The following is a 26846-nucleotide window of genomic DNA, read 5'->3' on the forward strand; positions in this document are numbered from 1 at the left end:
AGTCTCCATAATCATGTAAGCCAATTCTTGGTAATAAATACCTATCTCCTATTGGTTCTGTATCTCTGGGGAATTTAGACTAATACAGATTTTAATCATTCAAATATCTAGAGAACATCATCCTGAGCCAGTACACTAAAGCCATCATAGTTTTTGAATCTGGTGAGCAGGGAGTAACAAGCAATCTAGATGCTTTAGTGGGACTCTTACATGCCAGATAGTGGATGGTAAACTCTATGCTATATTCTGGTAATCCTGTAAGTTTAACTCAATATAGTGTTTGAATATTTCCTTTTTCCAAATGGCTGGTGTTTAAATAACAAAGAAAAACAAAAGCTCCATGTTCAATTGAAACAAGGATACTCATTTTGAACAATTTACACAGTATCAAACCTCTGAAATATAAATTTATCTACAGTTTTTGACATAGGCTTTGTCTTTGAATAGTGATTATTTTTATTATTTGTCAATTAGAAAATACATTTATGGAAGTTAGTGTATTTTACACATACACACACTTATATGTAAAAATTAATGTGGTATTTTAAATACAACTTTATAGTTTAATGATTTATACATAAAAATGAGACTAAAAGTTAGTTTGGAAAGTTTAGAAGTAAATCACAGTTTCTATCCTCAGTTTTATAATCAATTATGCCTAATGTTCTTCAACAAATAAAATCTTGTTCGTATTTAGTAATATAACAGATTACTGCAGAAAATAAATACTTTTATAGCTAACAAGCAAATTTGTCCGTCTTTCACCCTTTGTTCAAGTAAATTAACATAATTTATTTTAGTGATTAAGTAGTGTTTACTATGGTCCAGTTATAGTGATAGACACTTGGAGTATAAGAGTGAACAAAACAGATTAAAATCTATACATTTGAGGACCTTACTTTCTAGTAGCAGAGACTGGCGATACACAGTAAATGCAATAAATATTGGATAGTAAATGCTGTGACAAAAAGAAAACAGAAAAATATAAGGCTTGTGGAGGGGTGATTATAAAAGGTATTTTTTTCAGTATAGGAACTGTCGAGAATCTGACATTTGTGCAAACACCTGAAGGGGTTAGTTTTGCAGATACCTGTTGAAGAGTGTTCCAAACAGAGGAAATAGCCAGTGCGAAATCCCTTAGGAATGGGTTTGTTCGGAGTATTCAGGAAACAAAGTAGAACAGTATGGACATAGTGAGTTAGGACAGAACAGTAAGAAATGGCATAAGAAAGATAAATGAGTAAGGCTCAGATTATACAAGTACTATGTAGATTGCTGTGAAGACTGATTGGCTTTTACTATAAGGTGGGAGCCACTGGAAATTTTTGAGCAGAGAAATGACATGATTTTACTTATGATTAAAATGATTATTGTATTTGGGTTTTCCAGAAAAACATATCAATTACATATACACACATACACTCAGAGATTTATCATGAGGAATCTGTTTATATGATAATGTAGGCTGAGAAGACCCATGACCTGCTCTCTGCAAACTGGAAACCCAGGAAAGCTGGTGGCTTAGTTCTAGTTCAAGTCTAAAAGTTTAAGATCCGGGAGAACCGATGGTGTAAGTTATGGTTCAACTCTGAAGGCCTGAGAACCAGGAGTGCAGACGTTATAAATCCCAATCCGAGGGCAGGAGAATACCAGTGTCTCGACTTAGCGGTCAGGCAAAGAGAGTGAATTATTCCTTCTTCCACCTTTTCCTTCTATTCAGGAGCTCAAAGAATTGGTTGATGCCCACAAATAATGGGGAGGGGCAGTCTGCTTTACTCAGTCTGCCAGTTTAAATGCTATTCTCATTTGGACACATCCTCAGATACCCAGAACTAACATTCAGCCATGTATCCGGTTACTCCATGGTTCAGTCAAGTTGACATGTAAAATTAACCATCACAATTACTTTAAGTGGTCATATTGAAAATAGACTATAGGAGGCAAGGATGTAAACAGGAAGGTCAGTTATGCTATTGCATAATCCAGGTGAGAGATGATAGTGATTTGACCAGTATTTTAGCAGTGGAGGTGATAAAAAGTGTTCTATTTTGTTTCCTGAATACTCCAAACAAACCCATGCCTAAGGGATTTCGCACTGTTGTGAAAATTGAACCAAAATACCTCTTGATGGACTGAACATAAGCTAAAGAGAGGAATCAAGGATGTCTCCAAGGTTTTTGGCATAAACAATAGAGAGTTTAAGAGACCTACGCTGAGGTCGTCAGTTACAGGAACAGTACTAGAACTTGGGTTTTGATATTTTTAGCTTGCAGGTTTAAATGCTTAAATCTCATAGATGGTAGGAAAAATAACCTTTATTTGTAATTTTTTAATATAGTTTAATCTGAGATTGTAATTATTTTTGAATGGAAATGGGCTTGCTGTGTATGTTTGCCTAATATAAAATGTGCTATACTGTAGTCTAATGTCCTATTTGTGAATGATAATTATCTTTATTAATAGCGGTCTATTTCATTTTACCCACTGACCTGGATCAATGCAATTCTCATAGTGTTTATGTGTATTCATTGATTTAACAACTGTATTTTAGTGCTTACTGTATGTCAGGCATTGTGTTAGGTGCTGGGCTACAGCAATAAACAGAACAGTTGTCTTCATGGCACTAGAATCAATATGGTAAAAGATATTTTATTTGTATGTTTGTTACTGTTTCATTTTTGTTTTTCCCATTAGTTCCTGTGGCATAATCGAAAAGATAATTTGTCTTTATTTGGGGATAAATGTAAGTTTTTAGACTTACCATATCTATCAAATTCTTACAGTAAATAGATGTTAATCAAAATAGTATGATCTAAGATGATTTACTTATAAAGATATAGTAGTAGGGGAACCTCAGCTGCTAACAGCAATAGCCTGAAGGAATAATGGAAGGAACAGTTGGTATAATTTGGAAAGAGATTGATGTAGAGTCATCCATTTTGTGAAGATCAGTGGTCTTATGTCAGGGTACATAGTTGGCTCAGTTATAGGGAGAAAGCCTGGAGAGTATCTTGATCTACTTCCCTTCTTCTCTCTGATGCTTCCTAGATCTCTCCAGTGGCCAAACTCTACTGCAGACTAGAGGTGTGTTGATATAGTCCATACAAGTCATATTTCTCAGGTAGAGAATAGTGTGCAGAATGATGGAGAATTGGCCTGGAGGAGCAAATGAAAGATATCTGGCACAGTCTTCCCCTTTTGCCTCTTGGACTATACTCTTCTTCTTTTCAAGGTAAAAAGTTTGTGGTACCAGTGCAGGCAATGCACAAGGTATCATTAGCTACTCTATCATCAGGTGATGTCAAACTAGTCATACCCTCACTGAAATATAATACATTGACTACCATTAGTATTCTTTATATAAGATAGCACAGATTAAAAAAAAGAGAAAATAAATGATTAAGTAATATAAAACATAGTCTCTATAGGCTCCATTATAATCATACTGCCTTCTTCTACTACTCCCCTCCTTCTACTTTGGCTGAATGGGGGTATTTGCAAGGTGAACCTTTATGGAGAAAGTTTATGAGGTTTATTCCTGCAGGATCTGAGTCTTTGGTGGCTTTGCCTTTATTGGGTTATGATTTATTGGTGGGTTGGGTGGGTTCCCAGTATATTCCTTCATTATAAACATAGTCCTTCTGGCTTCCATAGTGAAACTATATCTCAGTTTCCTCTTCCTCTTCTGACGGTTCAATGGCATGAGGAGGCCAGAGAGTAATGTTAGCTTTCAATTAATAGAAAATATGACCATTATCTCTTGGTGGAGGAATCCTCTCCTTGGGAACTCATACTTCCAAGTCCACCAAGCTTAAAATTGATGTGGAGCAAAGTTCTTCCAGTTCATTATCAGATATGATAGTGAGAGGGATTGCACCCACATCCTCCACATGATTTCTGGACCCATATTCTGCCTGTGGGGAGATAACACCATATATTTTTTGGTAGTTTGAAGAATATACTGTGTCCTATAGGACGATACCTCAACCTCTTAGACTTGCCTACCAAATGTCGTTAAAAATGAGCCTTCAGCAGGCTGTTCTACCATTTTATAAAGCTAGCTATTTCTCGGTGCTGGAGCATTCCAGTGAATCACCTAAATGTAAGCTCATTATCTATATAATATGCCATCTGGTTAGAGGCACTACTGTGTCATCCAGCATGGCAATTGATAGAGCATAAGGTAAGTCCATGAATAGTGATGCTGGTGGAAACATCTAAGAAAAATCTATATCTAGAATGTATGGTTACCCTCGTGAGGACAAAATGCTGTACCTCTTCAATGCAAAGGGTCCAGTGTAAATAACCTGCTACCAGATAGTTAATAGGCCAGAGAATGGTACCATTCTGGGGGTTTATGGAGGCAGCCTACTCTTGGTTGGCTGCATATTCAGCATAGGTGGTAACCAGAGTAGCCTTGGTGAGGGGAAGACCATGTTGCTGAATGCAGGCATCCATCCCTGCCACCCTAGCAACTTTGTACATGAATAAGAGCTGTAACATTGGCTGGGGGGAGTGACTGACTGACGTGCACTGAATGGGTCATTTTGTTTACCTGGAATCCTATGCCTTCATGCATGTTCTGTGATGGGTTTTTACATGGGACACAGATATTGTAATACTTTGTAATTGTTCCTAGAGGTCAGTCAGCATACCTTTATGTCACCGATTTTTAAATTTCTGTGTTTCTAGATTTATGCCTTGCTGTCCAGACCCTGTAGTTACTAGTCCATAAGTCAGTGTCGAACTGTACTTCTAGTTACTTGTAATTTTACTATAACTTGAAAACCAGATGTACAACCCAGTTCTACCCAGTGAGAAGGTTGTGCTTACTGGAGTTGGAGTAGTTTATTTACTTATTGGAGGCATATTATACAGATACATTCATTAACCTGGCTCATGCTTTTTCCTCCTCAGTTTCCTGTCCATTGGGACCTACCCATGTGACCTAAAGTAGGTAGAGGAAGAGGCAACAACCTGGTAGGAGCAAGTGCCTTGGGAATCTGAGCCCCTTTTTTTGTGTAGTTTAGTTTACTTGTGTGTTCTATACCTGCTTGGGTTCAGACTTCTATATACTACTTCTCTGTTGTAATGGCATTCTCTTCTGCATGTCCATTTTAGGTTTGGTGGATCAGGTAATACCAAATTCAACATGGGAAGTTCAAATCTCAGTTTTTAAAAATTTAATTTTTTAAAATATATAGTTGACATTCAGTATTAGTTTTAAGTATATAGCACCATGGTGAGGCATTTATATAACTTACGAAATGATTCCCCTGTAAGTCTAGTACCCATTTGGAACCAGACATAGTTATTACAGTATTATTGACTATTCTCTGTACCGCACTTTACATCCCTGTGACCATTTTGTAACTGCTAATCTGCACTTAATCTCTTTGCCATTTTCATCCAGCTCCCCAACCTCCTCTCCTATCTAGCAACCATCAATTTGTTTTCTGGCACTGGTGGTTTGGGTTGGGGAGCCCTTGTTCCTCAAGGGGAAACCTCTTCAGCCGAGATAGCCCTCCTGATTCTCAACTGCCACATGTGGGTATGGGACCAGCCTGTGTTATATCTCTGTTCCTCTACCAGTCTCTATGTGGCTTCTTCTTTATATCCTTAGTTATAGGAGCTCTGTTCAGCTAGTCTTTAGATGGTTCTCTCGGTTGATCTGTAATTTAGTTGTAATTTTGATGTGATCATGGGAGAAGGAGAGCGTAGTGTTTACCTACTCTTTCAACCTGACTGGAAGCCCAAATCTCATAGTTACTTGATGTTAACGGGTACAGGGTTAATCTCTCCTAGCACTTAGTAGTAAGTCAGGAGCTCACTTTTAAATGGGGAGCAATTGTCTATGACCATGCCACCCTGAACAAGCCCGATCCCATCTGATCTCGGAAGCTAAGCAGGGTCAGGCCTGGTTAGTACTTGGATGGGAGACCACCTAAGAAGACCAGGTACTATAGGTCTAAAAAATGAAAAATAAGGGATTGTAAGCTGACAAAGTCTTTGTAATCTGTGAGGTCAACCGAGGGTCGCCTCATTTAAAAAAAAAAAAGGGGGAGCAATTGTCTGCAGAGAAAAGCATGGGTTCCCTTTGATTCAGCTCACACATATCAGCTTCTTGAAACAGATGGAAGGGTGGGAAAAGTTGGACCATTAATTTTGGAGGGGCAAATGGAAGGTATTCAACATGTCTTGATAGTTTTTAAAAATTTCATTCAGTTTTTAATGATAAACATCCAATCCAATCAGCTTGTCTGTTACTATACATCATTTTGTATAAGAGGGTATCAGTAACAATTTGATTTAGGATTAAAATTTAGAATTACTTTTTTAATAATGTTTTCTCTTATTGTGCCATTTATTTATTTATTTATTTAGTCAAGAATGTTTATTCCTTTTTTCTTTATTTTTTTTCATCCTTAAGGTGGCTGAGTAGTAATTAGAATATATTTCTGTTTATATTTTATTGCAATATATGACTAATATAAAGGGATCAGTTCCAGACTAGACTGGTAATTCATTTCAAGCCAAATTCACTGTTTCTAGTTTCTTTTCTGCTAATACCTGCCTGTTTCTGCTCTTTAGAGGAAATATTTGATGAGGTGATCTCGTATTATTTGCATTATCTATCTATGTTGAGATAGGTCTCTGGCTAAGATTATTAGAAAGCATATGAATATAATTGGGATACATCAATTTTTCTGGCATTATTTTAGTTACTCCTCACCGTCGCCTATAGTGTTCCCAGTTCATAAATTACTATATTTTTATATTTTTTAAACAAAGTTTAAATTACTTATAATATATTTAGCTAGCTTTAGGATGACAGATATTTTTCGTTTCTGTAATATATATATGAGGCAGAGTTTTGCTTAGTGAGACAATTTAAATTCAGAAAGTTTTGATACCATCCTATTTTCTTCCTGGAGTACTGTTATATCTTTTGGTTCATTTGCAATGTTTAATAATGTGTATGATTTAACAGCTAATCTATACACAAATAAAATAGATATTGCCAGGAAACTAATTTTTATTGGCAATTTTGTGGTAATTGGGGGTTAATTGATAATTCTATATAATTAGTTAATGTGATTCTAAATAATTAATATTTGAGCATCTTTAAAAGCAATTTTCTGTCTTGACAATTTTGGCTAGGTGTCAGTTTTAGTGAAAAATGGTTACATTTAAGAATCTGTTCATCTTTGGAGGCCATCGGGACAGACTGAAATTATGAGAAACCAAATGTCACTTCAATTTATTCGGCATGAATTTATCTTCCAAAAGAAGTTTAAAAATATACTGCCTACTTTTTTTCCTATTTTTGCTGGGAGCCTCCTTTTATATTGACATTCGTAATTCTCTTTTGTAGTTTAGCTTGTAGATTGTTGTTAAAGTTTCTCATCAAGTGAAGAATTGCATCGGAGATAATTGGCTTTGTATTAAGCAATGATTGTTCAATAGAGGGTGATTAAAAATTACTTATCTCTAAACATTTAAGTATAGAAACTTAACATGTCTGGATTGGTAATACTTAATAAAAAGTAGTTCATCATTCTGAAAATGCCTTGATCAAATTCCCATCTACTGCTTTAAAGGTCCTCTAACACTAACCACATAATTAATTCGTTTTTCCCCCCTATTCTTGTGATAGATTAATAATCTGTGACTTTGATTTGTTCTCAAATAATGACGAGATCTTTGGGTCTCTTTGCAGAAGATGTTACACTGTTGCATCAAGGGAAAAGAATGTGTGACACTTGCAGAATTCCTGTTTGAAGGGGATTTTGCCCAGGAGTTAAACATGTTTGCACTTTTATATTTATATATCAAAAAAAATACCAAGTGTCCTGTCCATTGAACTGCCTCAGTTTAGTAATCTGGTTCATTTGTATATCACCATGGGCATCATTTCTGCCTTAGAGAATTGAGCACAAGGGACCAGTAACGCCCACCAATATTCCCTTTTTTCCCTTGCCGTCCTTCACTGAAGTCACCAAGGCAAAGCCACACATTTTTAGATGGGCAACATCACTTTATTTAGTGCCAAAACTAAGTGAGCATCATCAGCTCCAGGAATACCCATAGGACATCTGTTGCTACAGACTTGAAACACAACTCATAAAAAGCCCCAATGTACCTAGAAACTTTTATGTATAACCCTTTGAGTGATCTCTGCCTCTACATGTCTTGAACTGAACATCTCACTGTTCCTAAAAAGAAACCAAAGGCATACTTTAGAGAAGGGGCATGTCTCATATATATTTTCAATGCTGATGTGTCTCAGCAGAGTCCCTAGGTCACTTTTAGTACGAAAATATCCCGAAGGGGGATGTATTGTTAGAGACTGTTATCCTGAAAGGAGAAATATGATCTTATGAAACATTAATGCAATAAAATTTTACCAAAATTGGAACATTGGGTAAATTGAGTTCTTATTCTTTTGGTAAAGCAGCAAAACAAAAAACAAAAAACAAAAAACAAAACTTTTTGATTAATAGTTCGAGCAACCTTCATTAAGAAGTAGTATACAAACCAGTAAACAATTAAAATGATTTAATGTGAATAATAGTGATGGAAAAAAGTTTTGTTTATATGACTATTTCTGGGCTTTATCTCTAGCAATTGGGTCCAGGAATAGGAACTTTTTCAGCAAGCATGTCTAAGAACTTGATTGTGTTAAGCTCCCCAGTTGAGTTGGATGTAGCAGTTACAACACAGAAACGTACTTTTTGGGAATTTATGTTAAAATTCATTTGCTGCCTTTAGAGAATTTATGTGACTCAAGTATCTAAAATTAGTATTAGCATTTGGTTTTAGAGTATTTAACTCTAAAGACATTTTCACTTTTTTTTTGTTTTAGATTTGTACTTTTATTATAAGAAAAATTAATTTTGCTTTTGATAAGTGAGATTTTTTTTCTTCAGTGTAAGACCTCACACTTTCATATACTTGTGTATTTATTAAATCACTGCTTACCTAGGTGTTAAGATTACAAAGTGGTTTTGGAACTGTGTAAGGAGCTGTGGAAACTGGATGTCGAATTTTAGAATACTTATTTTGTAATTGGTTGAAGTTTTTAGTTTTATTTTTTAAACTTGACTAGAAAAAAGAGCTTCTCTATCCTGAAAAATCTGTTTTTCTTTTTATTGACTAGAAAGATTTCGGAGAGTAGGAAATTTTGGTTAAAGGCTATAATTTTAAGTTACATCTCGAAACCACAGAACAGTCGGAAATAATTAGTGCACAGTATCATAATTTTTTTATTATCATACTTGGAAGCATTTTCATCTTTTAAATTTGCAATTTTAGTAAGAAAATACTTTCAAGCTTGGAATTTTAATAAGAAAATGCTGGCGACTACTATTTTTAATGTGCATTTGGAAACAAATCTAGTTTTATTTAAAGTGAGTTGTATAACATTTTAAATATATATATTCCCTGTAGGATGTATCTTTTCTTGTATTTAGAATTCTCTCAATTATAACCATGTTCACTGAACCAGTACAGGAAATGAAAATGGAGGAAAATGTCAAACATACTTTTCTCAGCAGTTGTGGAGTTGCACAGTTGTTGATGGGTACAATTATTGTTGAGGTGTTCATTCTAGTAGTGACTAAAGGGAGGGAATTTGGAACTTAGTGTTTTCCGGGGATAAGAAATAAAACAAAGAAAGCAAAACAAGCAACATGTAGCCAAAACTCAGACTTTGATTTTAGAGTTGATTTGTGAGACCAAATAACTAATGCTTTTCATAGTACTGCACACTGTCTCTATGCAGGAGACGGGGCAGATAGAGAAGCTATGGCCACCTCTGTCTTCTTTGAGAGCTTTAAAATAGAAATAATGTCACTCTTGAGGGCATAGAGCTGGACTTTTGTGCTCTGGTGGTAACCACTTTTAGAGGAGAATGAGTATATCAGGCTTCAGTGCCAACTGCTTTTAGTGTTTATTGTTTATATGTGTGATTTTGAGAATGTTGCTGGAAGTAAGAAAAGAGGGAAATCGGTACTGAAGCAAAAAAATATATATATCTATCTATCACTAGGACAGTCTGCAACAAGCAGTGAAGTAATTTAATGTATTGTACTGTATTTTAAGAAAAAAATTTAAGGTAAAAAATTGAGTGGCTTATTCTATTGTCTTGTAGGTGGTAGTTTTTATTTAAAATATGGCACCATTGATATTGCATTCCTCCTTGAGGATATGTGTCAGTTTCTGGTAGAGGGTGGGGTTGACATTTTGAGAGTAAGGAAGATTGTTGTAAATTATATCCTTGGGGAAAGAATTCTGAAAGCAAATAATACTAGGGAGCTCTACTAAACTGGAACTTCTTGAAGACAGGCACTGAATTTTGTATTTTGTATTTTTTTTTTTTTTAGATCAAGACATATTTTATTCAAGAGAGGCTGCTGCTGTTAAGTACTCGATTAGGTATTGGAGATTTAAAGTAGATTAAACATATGCATATATGAGATCATTTTATATGTATGTGTGTATGTGTATATGTGTATTATGAACATTTTTTAAATTTTTTAAATTTAATAAATGGATTAAAGGGAATAGGGAAAATATGTACAGGTAAAATCAGTCACCTTTAAGGATTCAAAAGGTCTTGTACATTCTATTTCAGCAGAGTGATCAGTGGCAGCAGATCACATTGTTGACTTAGGAGAGCTAGGCCTTCTATTATAGTGATTTGAATAACATAATTGCTAATAAGATACAAATTTTCATTATTTGATTCTTCTTGTCCTTCCCTCATTTGTTTTTAAACAAATATTATTTCAGACTTTGTTAGACAACTGAATTAGATATGATCTATCTTAGACCTTTTAAATTGTTTTTTAAAAAATAAACTTTAAAATAATAATTACATTTTAGATCCTTTCATTTTTTAGTTCATATTTTGTTGTCCTGCATATTTATAGTGGAAAAACATACAGAAAAAATTTTCATAACCTCATTATTCTGAGATCATGGTTAACATTTTGATAATCTTGAGATACTTTTCTATATAATGATTCATAATTAAACAACAGACCTTTTAAACTTGCTTCTTTTTCACTTAACAGTATATTATGAACATCTTATGTCAGTAAATAGAGACTTAACAGTTTCTAATATTTCATATATGGATGTAGATTCAGTAAAATCTTATCTGTGATATGCATGAGGTTGCTCAAAAATTTGAAGGTATTATATATGAATATTCTAACAGATAAATTATTCCACATGAACTTTGAGAATTCTTAAAGGGGATTTGAAATTGAGTTGAAAATATAGCAAACATATTAACTGCTGTTATAAGCCATTATTATGATGATAGCTATTTTTAAGGTATCTTAGCATAGAATTAACAAGATTTTTTTAAGTTGTTGTTCTGCCAATAACATGCTGAGTGATATTGGTCAAGTGATGTTGGTCTCTGATCCTTGGGTTTCTTATGTGTGTAATGAATACAGAATTCTCAACAAATAGAACTGAGAGAATTAAATGAGATATCTTTTTGTAGAACACTTAGCACGATGTTAGGTATGGTACATAGCTTAAGTGCTCAGTAATAGGTAGTGAGTTTCATTGAAATCACCCCTAGTTATTAAGACATTTTCTGCTGTTATAAATGCCCATAGTGGAACATACTGAGGGAACAATTTTTAGTTCCTTTTCTTTAATGAATGCTTTACTAGATGCTGAGAATGTAAAATGTAGCAAAAGATCATCCTCGGCTTTATGATACCTCTATCTGGTGGGGGAAAATGTCAGCAGATATATATATATATACACACACACATATATATATATGTATGTATATATATATACATACACATATATGTATATATACACACATATGCATATATATGTATATGTGTATATATATACACATACACACATACATATATATACACACATACACACATACATACATGTGTGTGTGTGTGTGTGTGTGTGTATATATATATGTATATATAAAATGTCATGAGTGTAACATTGGGACGATTTGGCCAAAACTCTTTGTAAATCTAGCCTTGGGGAACGTTGGCCTTTGAGCAATGGGGAGCCTATGTGAGTTCCTAGTTCCAGTAGTTTTGATTATGAGTATGTCACAATATTAGTCATTAGTATGACTGTGTGAACTGACCAGAGAATTTTGGGAACACTGAATTAAAAAACTATGGTCCATAAGCAATGAGTCCTAGATGAATTTAAAGTTTCATTTTTACTGATGTTATAAAATTAATCATCAGGGTGCCATTATTAGCAAACAGATTTGGTTGTACTTGAATAGAATTTAACTTTGGATTTTCTTTCAAACCTGCTTATAGCTTTATGGTCTTGATTATAGTAGTTTAATTTGGCACCAGGACTCTTGGTAATACGGTAAATGAAATTTATAAAGGTTATTTTATATCCATACTTCATTATAAATCTACAGAGTAATATTGCTAAGTAACACTTAAATACTTTATCTCAATCTCAATTTGGGTATGTATTTAAAAGAATAAAACATGTCATCAGGAGAAATAATAAACTGAGAATGCACACAATGTAGCAGACTACTCTCCATACTATGTTTTTAGACCTATTCTGTTCAGTCTGTTAGGTCATTGGATGTAAAAAAGAAACGTTTGTGTGTGTGTGTGCATATATATATGTCACATATGGCTATATATGTGTTTATATAAACATATGATGCAGATAATATATTTATATACAGATAGATAGATGGAGATAGATATATAGATATGAAACCTGGATTTTTATAACTTCCAAGAGATCTTGCCAATATGTTGGTAGTCACTATGAAAGCTCTTTGATCTTTTGGTTTTGTTGCTGACAGAGTTTTGAAAACTTTATTTCTTTCAGTAAAGGCAAAGATCTGTCAGGGTGTTTGATAGACCTTTGATATTTCATGACCATTTAATTTAAAAGATGTGGATTTTTTTTTTGGGGGGGGGTATATATCTCCTTGTATTTTTTATATATTAGCATAGTGTATTCTATGCCATTGTCAAAGTGAAAATGAATTCATTTATACTGTTTCTAATATAAAAACATTCCCAAGGATAAAATCCCTGGCTATCCAGCTATACTTAATACATTTAAAAAGTGTCTGGGTTTGTTGATTTGCTAAGTGGCAGGTATATAAACTTTCTGATCTTTGGTGATTTTTTTTTTAGGTGAAAAAAAATCAGTATTTATTTTTATTTTTACAGTTGATATAGTAACAACCATCCAGTTTGAAATTTTATTATCAAGGGTATAGATAGTACTTGTTTGCATATTTTGCTTCCCAAATTAATTCAGGTTCATTGTGATAGGTACACTCACCCTTCAAATGAGTAAAAAAGGTCAAATATGTGGTGACAGAAAGAAATCTAACTATGGGTGGTGAACACACAGTTTAAGGATATATATACCTTACTGTTAAAGTGTACAACTGAAACTTACTGGATTACATTAACCAATGTAACCATAAAAAATAAATTAACAAAAAGAAGAAAAAATCTGAGCTGTTAGAATCAACACCAACGTGATTTCTGCTCTTTTTTTTTAAAAAAAAAAAGGAAAAAAAATGCTTCGCGGATATTAGTTAGTGTAAAGATGAGAAGTTTTAATATTTTTCAAGTGAATTTTCTGGTGATTTTATTTTTCACCATTTGTATCACTGTTACCTATAGCAAAGGTGTCTCCCCACCCAAAGTTAAGCTTATGAAGATTGTTTAACAAATACTAAGTCACAAATAATTTAAATTTAGTCAAGATCAAGTGGAAAACTGTAAACTGCAAAATGTATTGAATGTTATTATGTGTAATGGTTTAGGCCCATAATCTGGAAGCAAAGTCTTGAATTTACATTCTACTTTCACCCACTTAATAACTATGTGACCTTAGGCAAAATTGTTTAACCTCTTCTTTCTTCATCTCTATCATGATAATAATAATAGTACCCTCCACATTGGGTTATTGTGAGTTCTAAAATAATGATTAGTAATGCCTGGAACATAGTGAGTACTCTATAAGGTGCTGGTCATAATCACTTATGATTCTTTAATAGTTACAATTTATAAAAAAAATTTTCTGTCAAGAAGTTATTTTTCTTGTTTTATTTGCTGTGAATTTTACATTTCATAGTTGGTTTATGTGCTGTGTTTTCTTTTAAGAAAAAGAATATATTTAAAATTATGTTACTTATGCATGGTAAAATACTCACTCTGTCATATGTGAGAAATGTCCAAAATAACCTCTGTATTGGGGTGAAGTTTTCTTTCTTGGTTGGAACAATCAGGACCCAACTTTGAAAGAAAGAAGGTTAGAGTGTGGATTACAGGTTATTAAACCTGGATGGGACCTTTCAATTCATCTTCTTCATTTTACAGAAGAGGAAGTAACACTTTTGGAGGGTTATCTTCTTTGAGTTCACATGAACTTCTATCTTTTGATTCCTTAACCTCCCTCCCTATTTTGGTGACTATAAAATTTTTGATGGTGTTTGAGTAACAGTGACATTTATGTTAAAAGACAAAATGAGAATTAACAGTCATTGATTTTAATCTATTTATTGATATGTCGAGTCACATTAAGAACAAGATTCTGGAGTTGATTTAAAAGTTTGGAATTGCTTCTTAGCCAGGTAGTTGGTCTTACAATCTCAGGAATATAGCTGTTGTGCAAATTGGGCCTACATTGTGGAAGATCTAAAACCCTTTTCTCTCTAGCCCAAAGCTCTGGTCTTCACCATGTAATTTTTCCAGAAAGGGAAACATGAACACAGAACAGTGTTATATGAGCCAAGAGCTGTTGAAACATTAAGTTAGATTTCTTCCTGGAAATCAGTAGACTAAGACTGTGTTAGCTCATGTTTCATATTACACAAGAGAAAATAAACTGAAAGGTCAGTTGAACAGTTACAGCATTGCCCTTTTCCAAAGTAATCAGCAGAGCATGTAGCAGAGACGTGAACAGGAGCGTGACTGGAAAGAGAGTGGCTGATAAAGAGGCTGGCTGCTTAAAGTGCTTGGGACAATACTTGACACTTCCAGGCCTGACCAGATAGGCCATCTCACAGGGCTTGCCTTTAGTAATTCTGATTTATTACATTCAGATGATTTTTTTTCTTTTCTAGTTAGGTAGTCAGGTTTTCACACTGCCAGTAGACTCCAGAAATTTTAATATTGACCATTAATCATACCTAGGTAAACTGCAAGGGCAATATATTATTAACTTGTTTGCAACCAAGAGACAAGACACAGTGATTAAAATTAATTTCTAACTACATTTTGTTAATTTATTAAAATTAATTAATCTGTTAAGAAGTCAAAATATGTTTACATTAATGGCTATATAGTAGGTTCTTTGAGTTGTGTCATTAAATGTCATTTTCATTATCCTGAATGTAGAACCAGAAATAAATACTTTATTATTAAAATAAGTAGGGAGTTGTATAAGGCTTTCTAAGTAATGACAGAAAGTGGGATATTTTTAGTTTTTTATTAATTGAATAAGAACATTTTATATTTTTGGTTTCATAGTATCTAGACCTGGAAAGATCTCAGGAATAACCTCCCCCAACCCTTTCACCACTATGGCCCAGTACCAGAATTAGGAAAGAACATTTAATAAGTAACAGTCAGTATTTACTTTGAGGACACTATTTTAAATAGTAGTAACTGTAACTTTTAAAAGTTAACTTTTAACAGTTTTGAACTGACCTCATTCTCCCTCTCTCCAAAAAGACAGATTTAATAATGTCTATATAATTATAATTTTTACATATATTTTATGTTATTGATGTTGTTGAATACTTATCCTTGACTGACAGACACACACTATTCACTTAAAGTCGCAAATACCCAGTCTTCATGTGAGAGCCTTGATATATAGATAGTTTTGCATATTCTGGATATTTTTTGCTTAAATAAGAAAGTTTTTGCCAGTCACCTTGAAGTCCTTCTAAACAGCAACTTAAACAGCTATTTTTTCTTTAAAAAAATTGTATTTCCCTTCTCCTTTAACCTTATTTTCTCCTTTTTTTAGCTATTAAAATTCCTGTAGAGCTTTTACTTATATGTTTTTCCTGCCTTGAATCTAGGTTCCCCTAGGAAGCAGATGACAATATAAAATCTCAAAAATTAAGTTAGGAAGGATGGAATTTCTCCCATGGGTTCCTTAGGTTTCAGGCCCAGTCAGAAGTACTTGAAGAAAATTCTACATCCTAGACATTTCTAGATTAGATATGGTTCATCTCCCCTGACATATCTCCCATGTTCACAATTTTGCCTGAAATTTGAACTTCAGTAGGGATCTAGGATGAACTGTTTTCCAGGAGAGCAAAGATTTTAGCCTCTTTCATTTTTTTCCCCAAAGTTATTTCTTGCTATTCCCTAAAGTAACTCCCTCCCTGCCCCCTTTTTTTCTGGTCAACCTAATATACTTAATTTTCTTACAAACTTTCCATAATTTATACATTCAAATTAATATGGAATACCTACTATGTGTTATGTATTACTATGCCTGTATTTGTAATTTTTTATAGTAGGACAGAAATGGTAAGGATTCTCAGACACTTTTGGAATTTCAAGGGAAAAATCCTTAATGTTCGCTAATAATTAACATGTATATTGATATCTAAATAAGTGTTATAAGTAAAAAATTGATAAATTAAGTATACTATAGTATTGCCCCTCACCTAGGTGGAAGAAAGTTGCAGCTGACATTTGAATACTTCCTGGCTACTGTGGGGATAATCCATAGTGTGATTTCATAGAATCCTTATAACAAATGGGGTTTCCTCCATTGAGCAGGGGAAGAAATTAAGAAAAAAGAGGATAAATGATTGTTCAGGTCACATACATTATGTTACACAGTTAGGATATGAACCTACAATGTTTATTTTTAGAGACTAAGCTGATTTTCTTAATTATATGATTAATAGCCTTGTAAGTAAAACTTAAAGGGCTTTCTTTAAAAAGAAAATGTGACTTTTAACTTGAGATTTTTATCTCTTGATTTACTCAAAGTTTACCTTTTGTGGTAAATAATGCCAACTCAATTGCTTATTATATTCTTGACCTTGGACAAGTTGCATATTTATCTGTGCCTCTATTTCTTTCTCTATAAAAAAAGGATTAAAAATGTCAATGTAGAGATCAAATCTGATAATAGTTATAACATTTTATATCTGTATGAAGTATTAGTTGTTATATTAACTTCGTTTTTATTTTGTTGGTTTCCAAGAGTTTGACCTAGTTTTTAAATATCCTATAAATTCATAGCAAAATATTAAAAGAGATGCCTGTAGTAGGAGAGGGCATGGACATGATGAGCTTGCTGTATCCTCAGGCATTTTCTTTTTTGAGCCACAGTGATTTCAAAGTGGATGTGTATTTCTGTATCAGAAGCTACAGGGCTGACCTTGAGGGAAGTCAAGATATTTAGTTAAAGTAATATAATGCCATAATCCTGTTTCTGTTGAATTTTTAGTAAATGGGACATTTGAACATATCTTATGTAAACTTCATAAAAATGACTATTTAAAAAATTTAAACCTTAAATCTAAAAATGTGTTTTTAAGATATTAGACCCACATTGACAATATAATTATTACTACATTTATTTAACCTACAAAAGTTTATATCTGTTTTGATCAGTAATTTTTAGTATTATGATAGTGTGTGTGTATGAATGTGTGTATATATGTATGTATTTTTTTACTCCAAGTTCAAATTAATTTTTTCATTGTTGTTTACTGTTTGATCGTTTTTGGATGTATTATTTATGCGGTTTATAATGGGTTGGAGCTTTTATACACCAAGAGTTATAGCTGAATGATATCTGTAAGAGGTAAAACAAACACACAAAAACCCAAAACAAAAAAAAAAACAAACATTTTCTCATATGGTGTAAGAGAGTGTGAGAAAATTTGACTACTAGTATCTCATTGGACCTGTAGATCAAGTTTTTTTGGTCCATTTCATTATTTTAAGTTTTCAAAATAGTTGCCAATGTTTAAGTTAGGAAGAGTTCATAGAAAAGTCTAATTTTTTGGTTCTTGAATAATTATCTGATTTGGCAAAGTATGTTTGGTAACAATGGGCTGTAGCTATTAAATGGAGGCTATTGCTTTTCCAGGGAGCTTGAACTTTCCATCTTACTAGAGCTTCTTTCTGCATTGTTTTCCATATTCTGAGGGCATCCTCATTGATCATTTTATCTTTTTTATCATCAGGCTCTCACTTTTATGTTTCATTTGTTGGGCCAACTCCTCATATTTATGATACCTGCCTGGCAGTTCAGAGTTTGTCTCTGGAGTATCAACTGTCAATAAGACTAGGATTATGACAGTTCAGTAAAAGTTAATTTATTTCCGGTAATAGATTAAATGTAATTTGCATTTTTCAAAACCATGAATGTATATGTGTTTGTGTGTGTGTGTGTGTGTGTGTGTGTGTATTTGTTAGTAATAAATACAAAAGGGGATCATATATGAAATAGTCCGCTCACACCTACCACTCCCATAAGCCTTTGCCCTCCACTGATCAGATTCTGTGCCTTATCCTTCCCTGTTGTTGAAGCAAATGTGAGGAGCATAGTGGTGCTAGTGATCCTTATGCTTGACCCAGGCTATTGAAATTCCCAATTGCCCAGCATGAGGTCTGTGAAAAATGTATCTGTATGCCAACTGTAGTTATATCTTTATTTTCTTTATACAAATATGTGCTTTGTGGAAAACTGCTCTGCAACTTATTTGAGAAAATAGTCTATATTGGACATCTTTCTATATCAACACATTTCTCTCTACTTAGTTCTTCTTAATGGCTCTTGTGTAATTTGTTGTTTGAGTGTTCCACAGTTTATTTAACCAGTCTTCCATTGTTGAATAAGTAGGTTATTTTGCATGGTTTGATACGTCATAATGATTGTCATTGTACAAGTAGATATCTTTGCTTCCTTGTGCAATATATCCAAAGGGTAAATTTATAGAATAGAATTACTTAGTTCAAGAGTATGAATATAAAATTTTCATAGCTGATGCCAAATTGTTCTCTATTTTACTAAAGAGTGTTTGAGAATATTTGAGAATGTCTTTTCCCCTCTACTGTACTTTATCCACACAGACTATCATATACATGTTTACTGTTTTTTTTTTAGGTGGAAAGTAGAATTTTGAAATTTAAGTTTTTAGTTTTGTTATGTGTGAATTTGAGCATTTTTTTCTTTTTTTCAGTTTTTTTTTAGTTCTTAAGAGTCACCAGCCATTCTTATTTAGATCTTTTCATCAATTTTGTGTCTCTCTTAGCTTCTCTTTAGTATATTCAATTTCTTTGTCTTTAAATTGTATCAATTTCCAATTTATTCACTTAACTAGTAATTTGTTATTTTTGCTGTATGTACATTTTGTCCCTTGCCAACTCTAATTTATTTATTATTTCCTAATGATATACTTTGTTCCTCTTTTTGTTTGTTTAGTTCTGTGGTCCAATTTTACTCCTCTTGTTTCATAATATAATCTCTCAGCTTTTATTTATATTAAATTCGTTTTTAATGAAGTTGAAATATAATGTGAAACATTTGTGGAAAGGTTCTTTTTCAGATCAGCTCAGTTGAGGTGTTCTTCATTAGTCAGCTTCTCAAATTTTGTATATTCTTTGTATTTCCCCTACATGGATTCATGCCATCTTTTGGAGACTTTTATTGCTCACCCATCAGGGTATGGAGAAGTGCAGGGAAGCTTATTGGCTTTGCTCTCAATTCATTGTGTTGTTCTGGAACCTTCACTTCTGACAGAGAGCACCTGCTACACGCTTCACTTTTCCCAGTTTTACCAGTTTTGTCCTAATTTGCTTTTCCTCAGATTTGGGGGGGTATAAGTGAAAATAATATATATATATATATTATTATTATTATTTTTTCAACCAATCCTGAATATGGACTCTGGGGATTTGGGAAAGGTCAGGTCCTACTTGAGAAGGAATCTTTGTTTTTTTCTCCATGCTGTTAGCCATTGTAGTTTGACATGGTCTATGTTCTTTCCATGCTTAGTTGCTATAGGGAAGGGCTAGGCAAATTATACCCTACAGGCCAAATTTGGCCCTGCCACCTGGTTTCGTAAATTAAGTGTTGTTGGAACACAGCCATACCCATTCATTTACATGCTGCCTTTGGCTCTTTTCATGCTTCAGAGACACAGCTGAGTTGTAACAGAGACCATATGGCTGGGAAAGCCTAAAATATTTACTATCTGCTCCTTAACAGGAAAATGTGGCAAGCCCTGCTGTAGGGTAATTTTATTTTTCTTGCTGAGTTGTAACAATTTTTTATTTTATTTTATTTTATTAGGGATTAGAGGTGAAAGATAAAGATGATCTTTCTTTATACTATCTTGACATAGAATTTGCTATAATGGTTTAAAAATTTTCATGGAATAATATAACCATTATATTTCCTCTTGTATCATAATGCTTGAAATTGCAAAAAATGCTAGTAGGATCAATTCACTTTATTTGAGATAATGATCTTATCCTACCTGGTAATCTCTACCAATAAACAAAATTGTTCACAATAGTTCTCTTCAATGATATATATTTTTCTTTTTCTGAATAAGAGTAAAGCACCTACTTAATTACAATAGTTTTTCTGGCAGACAATTTAATTTTCTAACTTTCTTTTTCTGCACTTTTCAAAGGTATAACCGGTTTAAGCAGACTTTGAACAACATTGGAGAGGCTGAAGGTGGTATCGATAAGTTTTCCAAAGGCTATGAATCATTTGGCATCCACAGATGTGCTGATGGTGGTTTATACTGCAAAGAATGGGCCCCTGGAGCAGAAGGAGTTTTTCTAACTGGAGACTTCAGTAAGTACTTTGGAAGCATTAAAGTCAATGATAATATTTTATTTATCTGTTTAAAAGATATGTTACCATTCGGGCGATCTAAAATCTGTTGTTGCCTCGATAGCACTTTAGGGGACCTTGATTCTTTCTGCTGACACAGTAAAGAATTACAATCAGCAAGATTTAGAAAAATAAGATTTATAAAAGTACATTTCAAAGGAGAAACAGACTATGCCAAAGAAGGCTGCAGCTGCATGAAGTGGGAAGTTCTATATTATATTAGGGTCATGATGGGAGGTTCTGAGAGTGGTGCTGGATGATTGGCATGTGAGGTCACTAAGATTGACATTTGGCTGTTATATAACCCTTTGGCTACTGTGCATGCACTTACCCAAAATACAGTCTGTTAGAATGAGATTTATGAAATTCTGGGCATATGCATGACGTTTTAATGATGTTATAACGAGGATGAGGTTACGGAGAGGTTAGGATATTACTAACTGCTCAAGTGTTTGTGGCTGGGCCAAACTAGCTGCTATTTTATGGCTTTTCTCTCCTTTGTGCCTCAGAATGTAGGGGTAATTTATAACCATAAAATGGGGGTTCCAAGGAAGTCCTAAGGGAGATCTTTGGGCTTTCATTCTTTAGTTGGTTATGTCTACCTAACTACCTAACAGATAGACGTTATATTTCATATATCTGACTATATAAAGATTATAAGTTACAAATGATTTACTTTTCAGATTGAGCCATAGAATTTTTAAGTCTTTACCTTCATGTGATAACAGGTATTTTTACTATAATGTGATACACATGTTCCTAAAAAAACTATGTTCTATAAAATCATGTACCAGAAATAACAGTTTATGAGGAAAATAATGTTAGACTACTCCAGATTTACTCGACTTTGTTAGCAAGCCCTGAAAGAAGACAATAGAAATCTGGGTAAAAATAGCAGTCCAGGTTAAATCTCCACTAGCATTTGCACCTGGTTAGTATTTTGAGGCTAAGAGACATTTACATTGCATCCTGTATCGCCCAATATCCTTTTTTTGAGACCTCAGTAAAAGTAGACATCTAATCTAGAAGGTAGACTTCTTCATCCCTTAATTTTTTATTCCTTTTCTTTTTTTTATAACACAATGGGAAATACCTTCTTAGTCTTGTTATCTGTACTGTTAATTTCCCCAGACAGTTGATCTTATGATAAACATAGGAGTCAGACTTCTGGCTTACAATGTAATGGGAGGAAGACCTGTATATAAATAACTATAATGCAATCTGTTTAGTTTTGTTCTAGAAGCATAAATAGGTTGCTGTAATAGTAACAAGGAAGAAAGCTCAGTTTTGCAAGTGGAATAACTGAGAAAAATAGACCTTGGCAAAATGTTGCAAGGAAAGGAAATATCAGAATGGTAATAGTCCGTTAGTACTATAGAGTGCTATAAGTTTAAAATATTTAAAATTTGATTTTATTAGACTCAAGAGTCTACACGCTATATTTTTCCATTTATATAACATTCTGAAAATAAAACTATAGAGACAGAAAACAGAATTGTCATGGTTTGGGGGTAGGAGGTGTGAAGTGATTACACAAGAGAATGAGAGAACTTTTTTGGGGTTATAAAAATGTATTATGTCCTGATCGTGGTGATGGTTACATGACTATACATCTGTCAGAATTTGTAGAACTGTACATGTAAAGGAGTGACTTTTACTGCATGTATATCATACCCTAAGGAACCTGACTTTTAAAAAGTTTTGATTTTATATATATTGTCCAAGGTAGCACTGTCCACTACAAATACAAGGCCAGACACTTATGTAATTCATAATTTTTAGGAGCTGTGTTAAAAAAGTAAATGGAGAATAGTTGAATGAATTCGAATAATGATACATTTTATTTGACCCAGTATATCAAAATATTATTTTAACATGTAATCAATATAAAATTCGTTACTATAATATTTAGATTTATAAAAGTATTATAAATCTAATACTTTTTCATTGGAAATACTTGATATAAATTAGATTTAATAAAATTTTCAGTTTAAAAGTGTATACCCAAATTTTTCCAGACATAATAAGTTTTGGTAACTAATTGAGTAATAGTTTTAAAATTTAAATTTGATAAAGTAATTATATAAAATTAAAACTTCAGTTTCTCAGTTGCACTACCTTTATTTCAAGTGTTCAGTAGCCATTAGTGCTAGTGACTCTTTTACTGGAAAGCACAGGTATAAGGACTCAAAATAATTCTCTGTGCAGTCCCCCTAATTAGATGATATCACCTTCCTATATCTCTTGAGAATTTTTGAAAACTTCATGTGCAGTGTGGTGAAAGATCATGTGATCTGCTTATTCAGATAGCTTGGCCTGTTGATAATTATGAAGTGTAATTTGAGAGTAGGAAACATTTCACTTAAATTATTACTGAAATTGTTATTAATTTTTTTATATACAAACATGGTTATTTCTCCATCTTCTCTGTGCAACTGCCTTGATTACTGTTTTTTTCATAGATCACTTAAACATTAATCTATAGTAAAGGCACATACTGACATTCTATTTTATTAGTTCTTTTTATGACTATAAGATTTAGAGGTATTGAGAATGTTCAAGTTAAATTTTCATATAAAGATAGCAAAACTACTATAAAAACCTCAGTTAAAATTTGATACTTGCATTAGTTACCTCCTCTTCCATATTTTTGATTAAATGCACTAAATATGTTTTAGAAATATAAAAAATATGAGAAAAGAACTATATGAAAACTAGATTTGTTATAATGAGATTTATTAAAAGTTGTGCCTTGTAAATTTAGTTGGGCCATATGTTCATTTGGAGAATTGCATTCAAAAATTGTACTTAGGATTTAGTGCTTAACCATTAAAAGTATAATAATTTAAAGAATCTTTTGTAAAGAAAAAACTAAAAATTACCTAGCCCCTATTTTAATGCAAAATTTCCTTTGTTAATTTTTTTCAATTTAACTTGATTTCTAAAAATCATGCTCTTTGTGAAGGTATATCAAGTAATTTAAAATCTCACTATATCCCTGAGATGGCATTCAGTTAATTAGTCAACCATGGTTTAATCAGTGGTCCTTTATTTTTATTGGAGAGATTGGAAAGACTAAGATAAATGAAATTGTTATAGAAAATAGTTAAGAACAAGTAGTATGCTGGTAAAATTTAAATGTCTAATCTATTTTCTTATTTAGATGAAAGGATATCTTTTTTTCTGCCCAAAGTTGCAGGGTCACAGGATCTCTTTATACATGAGATCTCTACTTTTTCTCACTAAAAGCTTCGAAATTTTGAAAAAAAAAAAAGCTAGAAAATTGAGAGCAGAACCAATATTTTGAGTTAATAATTCATTTAAAATAATTTTTTTGAAAAAAAAAATGTACCCATGAATATCAATTTAATGACTGTATGGAACACAGAACTTTGAAGGTCATGACAACATAGCTGAAAATATACCCTTATGTAACTGCATTAACCGTGCCATTTTTTTTAAAACACAAAGGATTCTACATTTTGTTTTTCTCTTATTTACGTAAAATCTTTTTTTTTTTCCTAAGAAGAGTTGAGCAAGAAGAAAGTCATTTTTTTTGTTGTTGAACTTTTTCTCAGCGTCAAAATGTGTTAGGCAATTTAATTGTTAAGTCTTCTAATGTATGAATTTATACTAAACCAAAAAGAAAAAAATGCACATTAATTAGCTAAAAAATTACAGTATATTTTTTATTAGAAAATGCAAATGAAGGTTAGTTAAGATGTTTTTCTTAGTGGTTTTGCTAATGAAATAAAGTCTTTTAAAAAGTATTTAACTGTATTTATATGACTTTATATTTATCAGCTGACAAATTGAACATCAATAAATTTAAAAGAATCTATAGAATTAATCTCTGTATCATTGACCTTTTTAACAAATTTTGTTTCTTATTTCATTTGTCATCTAATGCAACAGTAAGCTTAACATCTATATATGTCCTGAAATAACACCTGAGAAAACTATTGCTTCTTTACCTGTTGGCAGAGATTTAAAAAGTGACACAATTTTATTTATATTTTTATCATGAAAATATATTGTATATATAATTTAAAACATTGCTTTTGTACCTATCTCTTCTCTCAATTCCCAAAGATAATATATACAAATCTTCCAACACCTGCAACAAAAATCTTATTTCAGCTAATGGATAAATTGACTGTTGCTTATATTTTCTAGAAAAAGGAAATTTTCTTAATTGAGTTTTCCTCTAAATGATTACTCATTTAGTTGTGATAATTTTTCAGAAGAAATTAAAGTTATAGAATGTCTAGACTTTAATTCTGTATTGTGGAAAATTATACCTGTAATAAAATACTTTAGCATATTGTTGTGATGTCTGTCTTTTCTTCTAATCATTTTAGAAATTGACTGCACTATACATTTTTTCTTGGGGCTTACTCATAATATTGCTGGTAACTGTGGTTCTGGTGTAGTTTTTTGCCAACTCACCTAAAACATTAGTACAACTACTTAGAGTAGTAAATGTAAATTATCTTTAAGAAAGAAATTGCCATGAATTGGCATGTTAAAGAAGAGAAAAAACATAGACTTTTTAAAACACAGTTGAGCTCTCTAAACATGGTTTTTCATTGGACCCAGTGGAGATAAAGATGATGATATCTGTCTTAACTGCCTAACTGGGTTGCTCTAGATACCAACTAGCCTGTGAGTATAAAAATTCATTGCTACAGAAATTTAATCAACGAGATTGAAAAAAATACTCTAATTTGCAAAGGTCTTTTTATTTTTTATTTAAAAAATTATAATTAATTTCAAAAGACAGTCAAGCTTTGCAAAAGTCAAATGGTTTAGTCTCTTTTATTTTGCCTAGCCTGAGGTACATCTTTTGTCATTACATTTTTAAAACTTGGAAAGCAACTTTACTTTATCATACGTATTTTTTCTTCATTTGAGAGAAAATAAAGCAATCATTTTAATTTTTTCTTTTCAGTCATTAAAAAAAAAAAGAAACTAGATTTTTAAGCAACCATCAGCTGCTACAGCAACCCAGAAGGACAGTGGATATATAATGACATTCATCAAGATTGGAATCATACCACCCAAAAAGTATTTCTGGGCAAGTCAGAAAGTATATTAAAGGTTTGAGAAGAATTTCCAAAACTTTGAATCATCTTAAACATAGCAAAAATTCATTCTTTAGAAAATTAAATGCAATTTAAAATATACTTGCAGTTTTGGAAGTAAATCGTGTTTATTGTAGTTTGCTAAATAATTGAAGAAAACTAGCTGCTTTCCAGTAGCTAGATGATAATAAATAGAGAGCAAGTCAGTAAACTACTTATGTCAATATAAAATAATTGGGTTCCTATTCCTTATAACTGAAAACATTTCATTTAAAATTATGAAGTCCAGAAGCCAGGCACATATCAAAGAACCTACATGTCTATCATTGATAGACTAAAAAAAAAAGGTTTAGTCTGAATTTTATGCCTATAGTAAAAAGTAACCACAATTATTTTTGTAGAGTGGGAAAAATACCAAGGATAATTTTACCTGTTTTCTGCATGAAATTTGTCTACAATTTAGTTTCCAGTTATACAGTTGCTAAAAAGTTTACATCATCACAAAAGCCTTTATATTTTTTATTTCCACATGCTCTGAAATAGTGCTACTCAAAGTGTGCTCTGTGAACCAATGTGGTTTCGTGCACTGTAATTGGTTTGCAATGATATGTCAGAAATTGGGAGTGAGCATTTAAAAATGTTAATAACAGCTTGACAGAGTAATTTTATTTCAGTTGAATGGTAATACAGAAATTGGGGCTTAAATTTTGAAAGTCTTTTTATTTTGATTATCTAATAATTCATTTTATTTTGCCTAAGTATTGGTCTATAATAGAGTGGAATATATATATATAGATAGATAGATAGATAGATAGATAGATAGATAGATAGATAGATAGATAACTGGTCCATCATCTTAGATCA

At 32.5% G+C, this 26846-nt stretch overlaps 1 protein-coding gene and 1 pseudogene across 1 annotated transcript in view; both read left to right on the forward strand.

Moving 5' to 3' along the window:
• The window catches only part of GBE1 (1,4-alpha-glucan branching enzyme 1), a 235075-nt gene that overhangs the window by 20976 nt on the left and 187253 nt on the right, over positions 1 to 26846 (forward strand). Inside the window, exon 2 of the mRNA XM_016143897.2 lies at positions 20690 to 20859. Coding sequence (XP_015999383.1) covers positions 20690 to 20859 — 170 coding nt within the window. The remainder of the gene's footprint in view (positions 1 to 20689; positions 20860 to 26846) is intronic.
• Positions 5851 to 5969, forward strand: LOC118601954 (annotated as a pseudogene).

Source organism: Rousettus aegyptiacus, unplaced genomic scaffold (genome assembly GCF_014176215.1).
Source record: "Rousettus aegyptiacus isolate mRouAeg1 unplaced genomic scaffold, mRouAeg1.p scaffold_m13_p_4, whole genome shotgun sequence".
In the NCBI taxonomy this organism is placed as follows: Eukaryota; Metazoa; Chordata; class Mammalia; order Chiroptera; family Pteropodidae; genus Rousettus; species Rousettus aegyptiacus.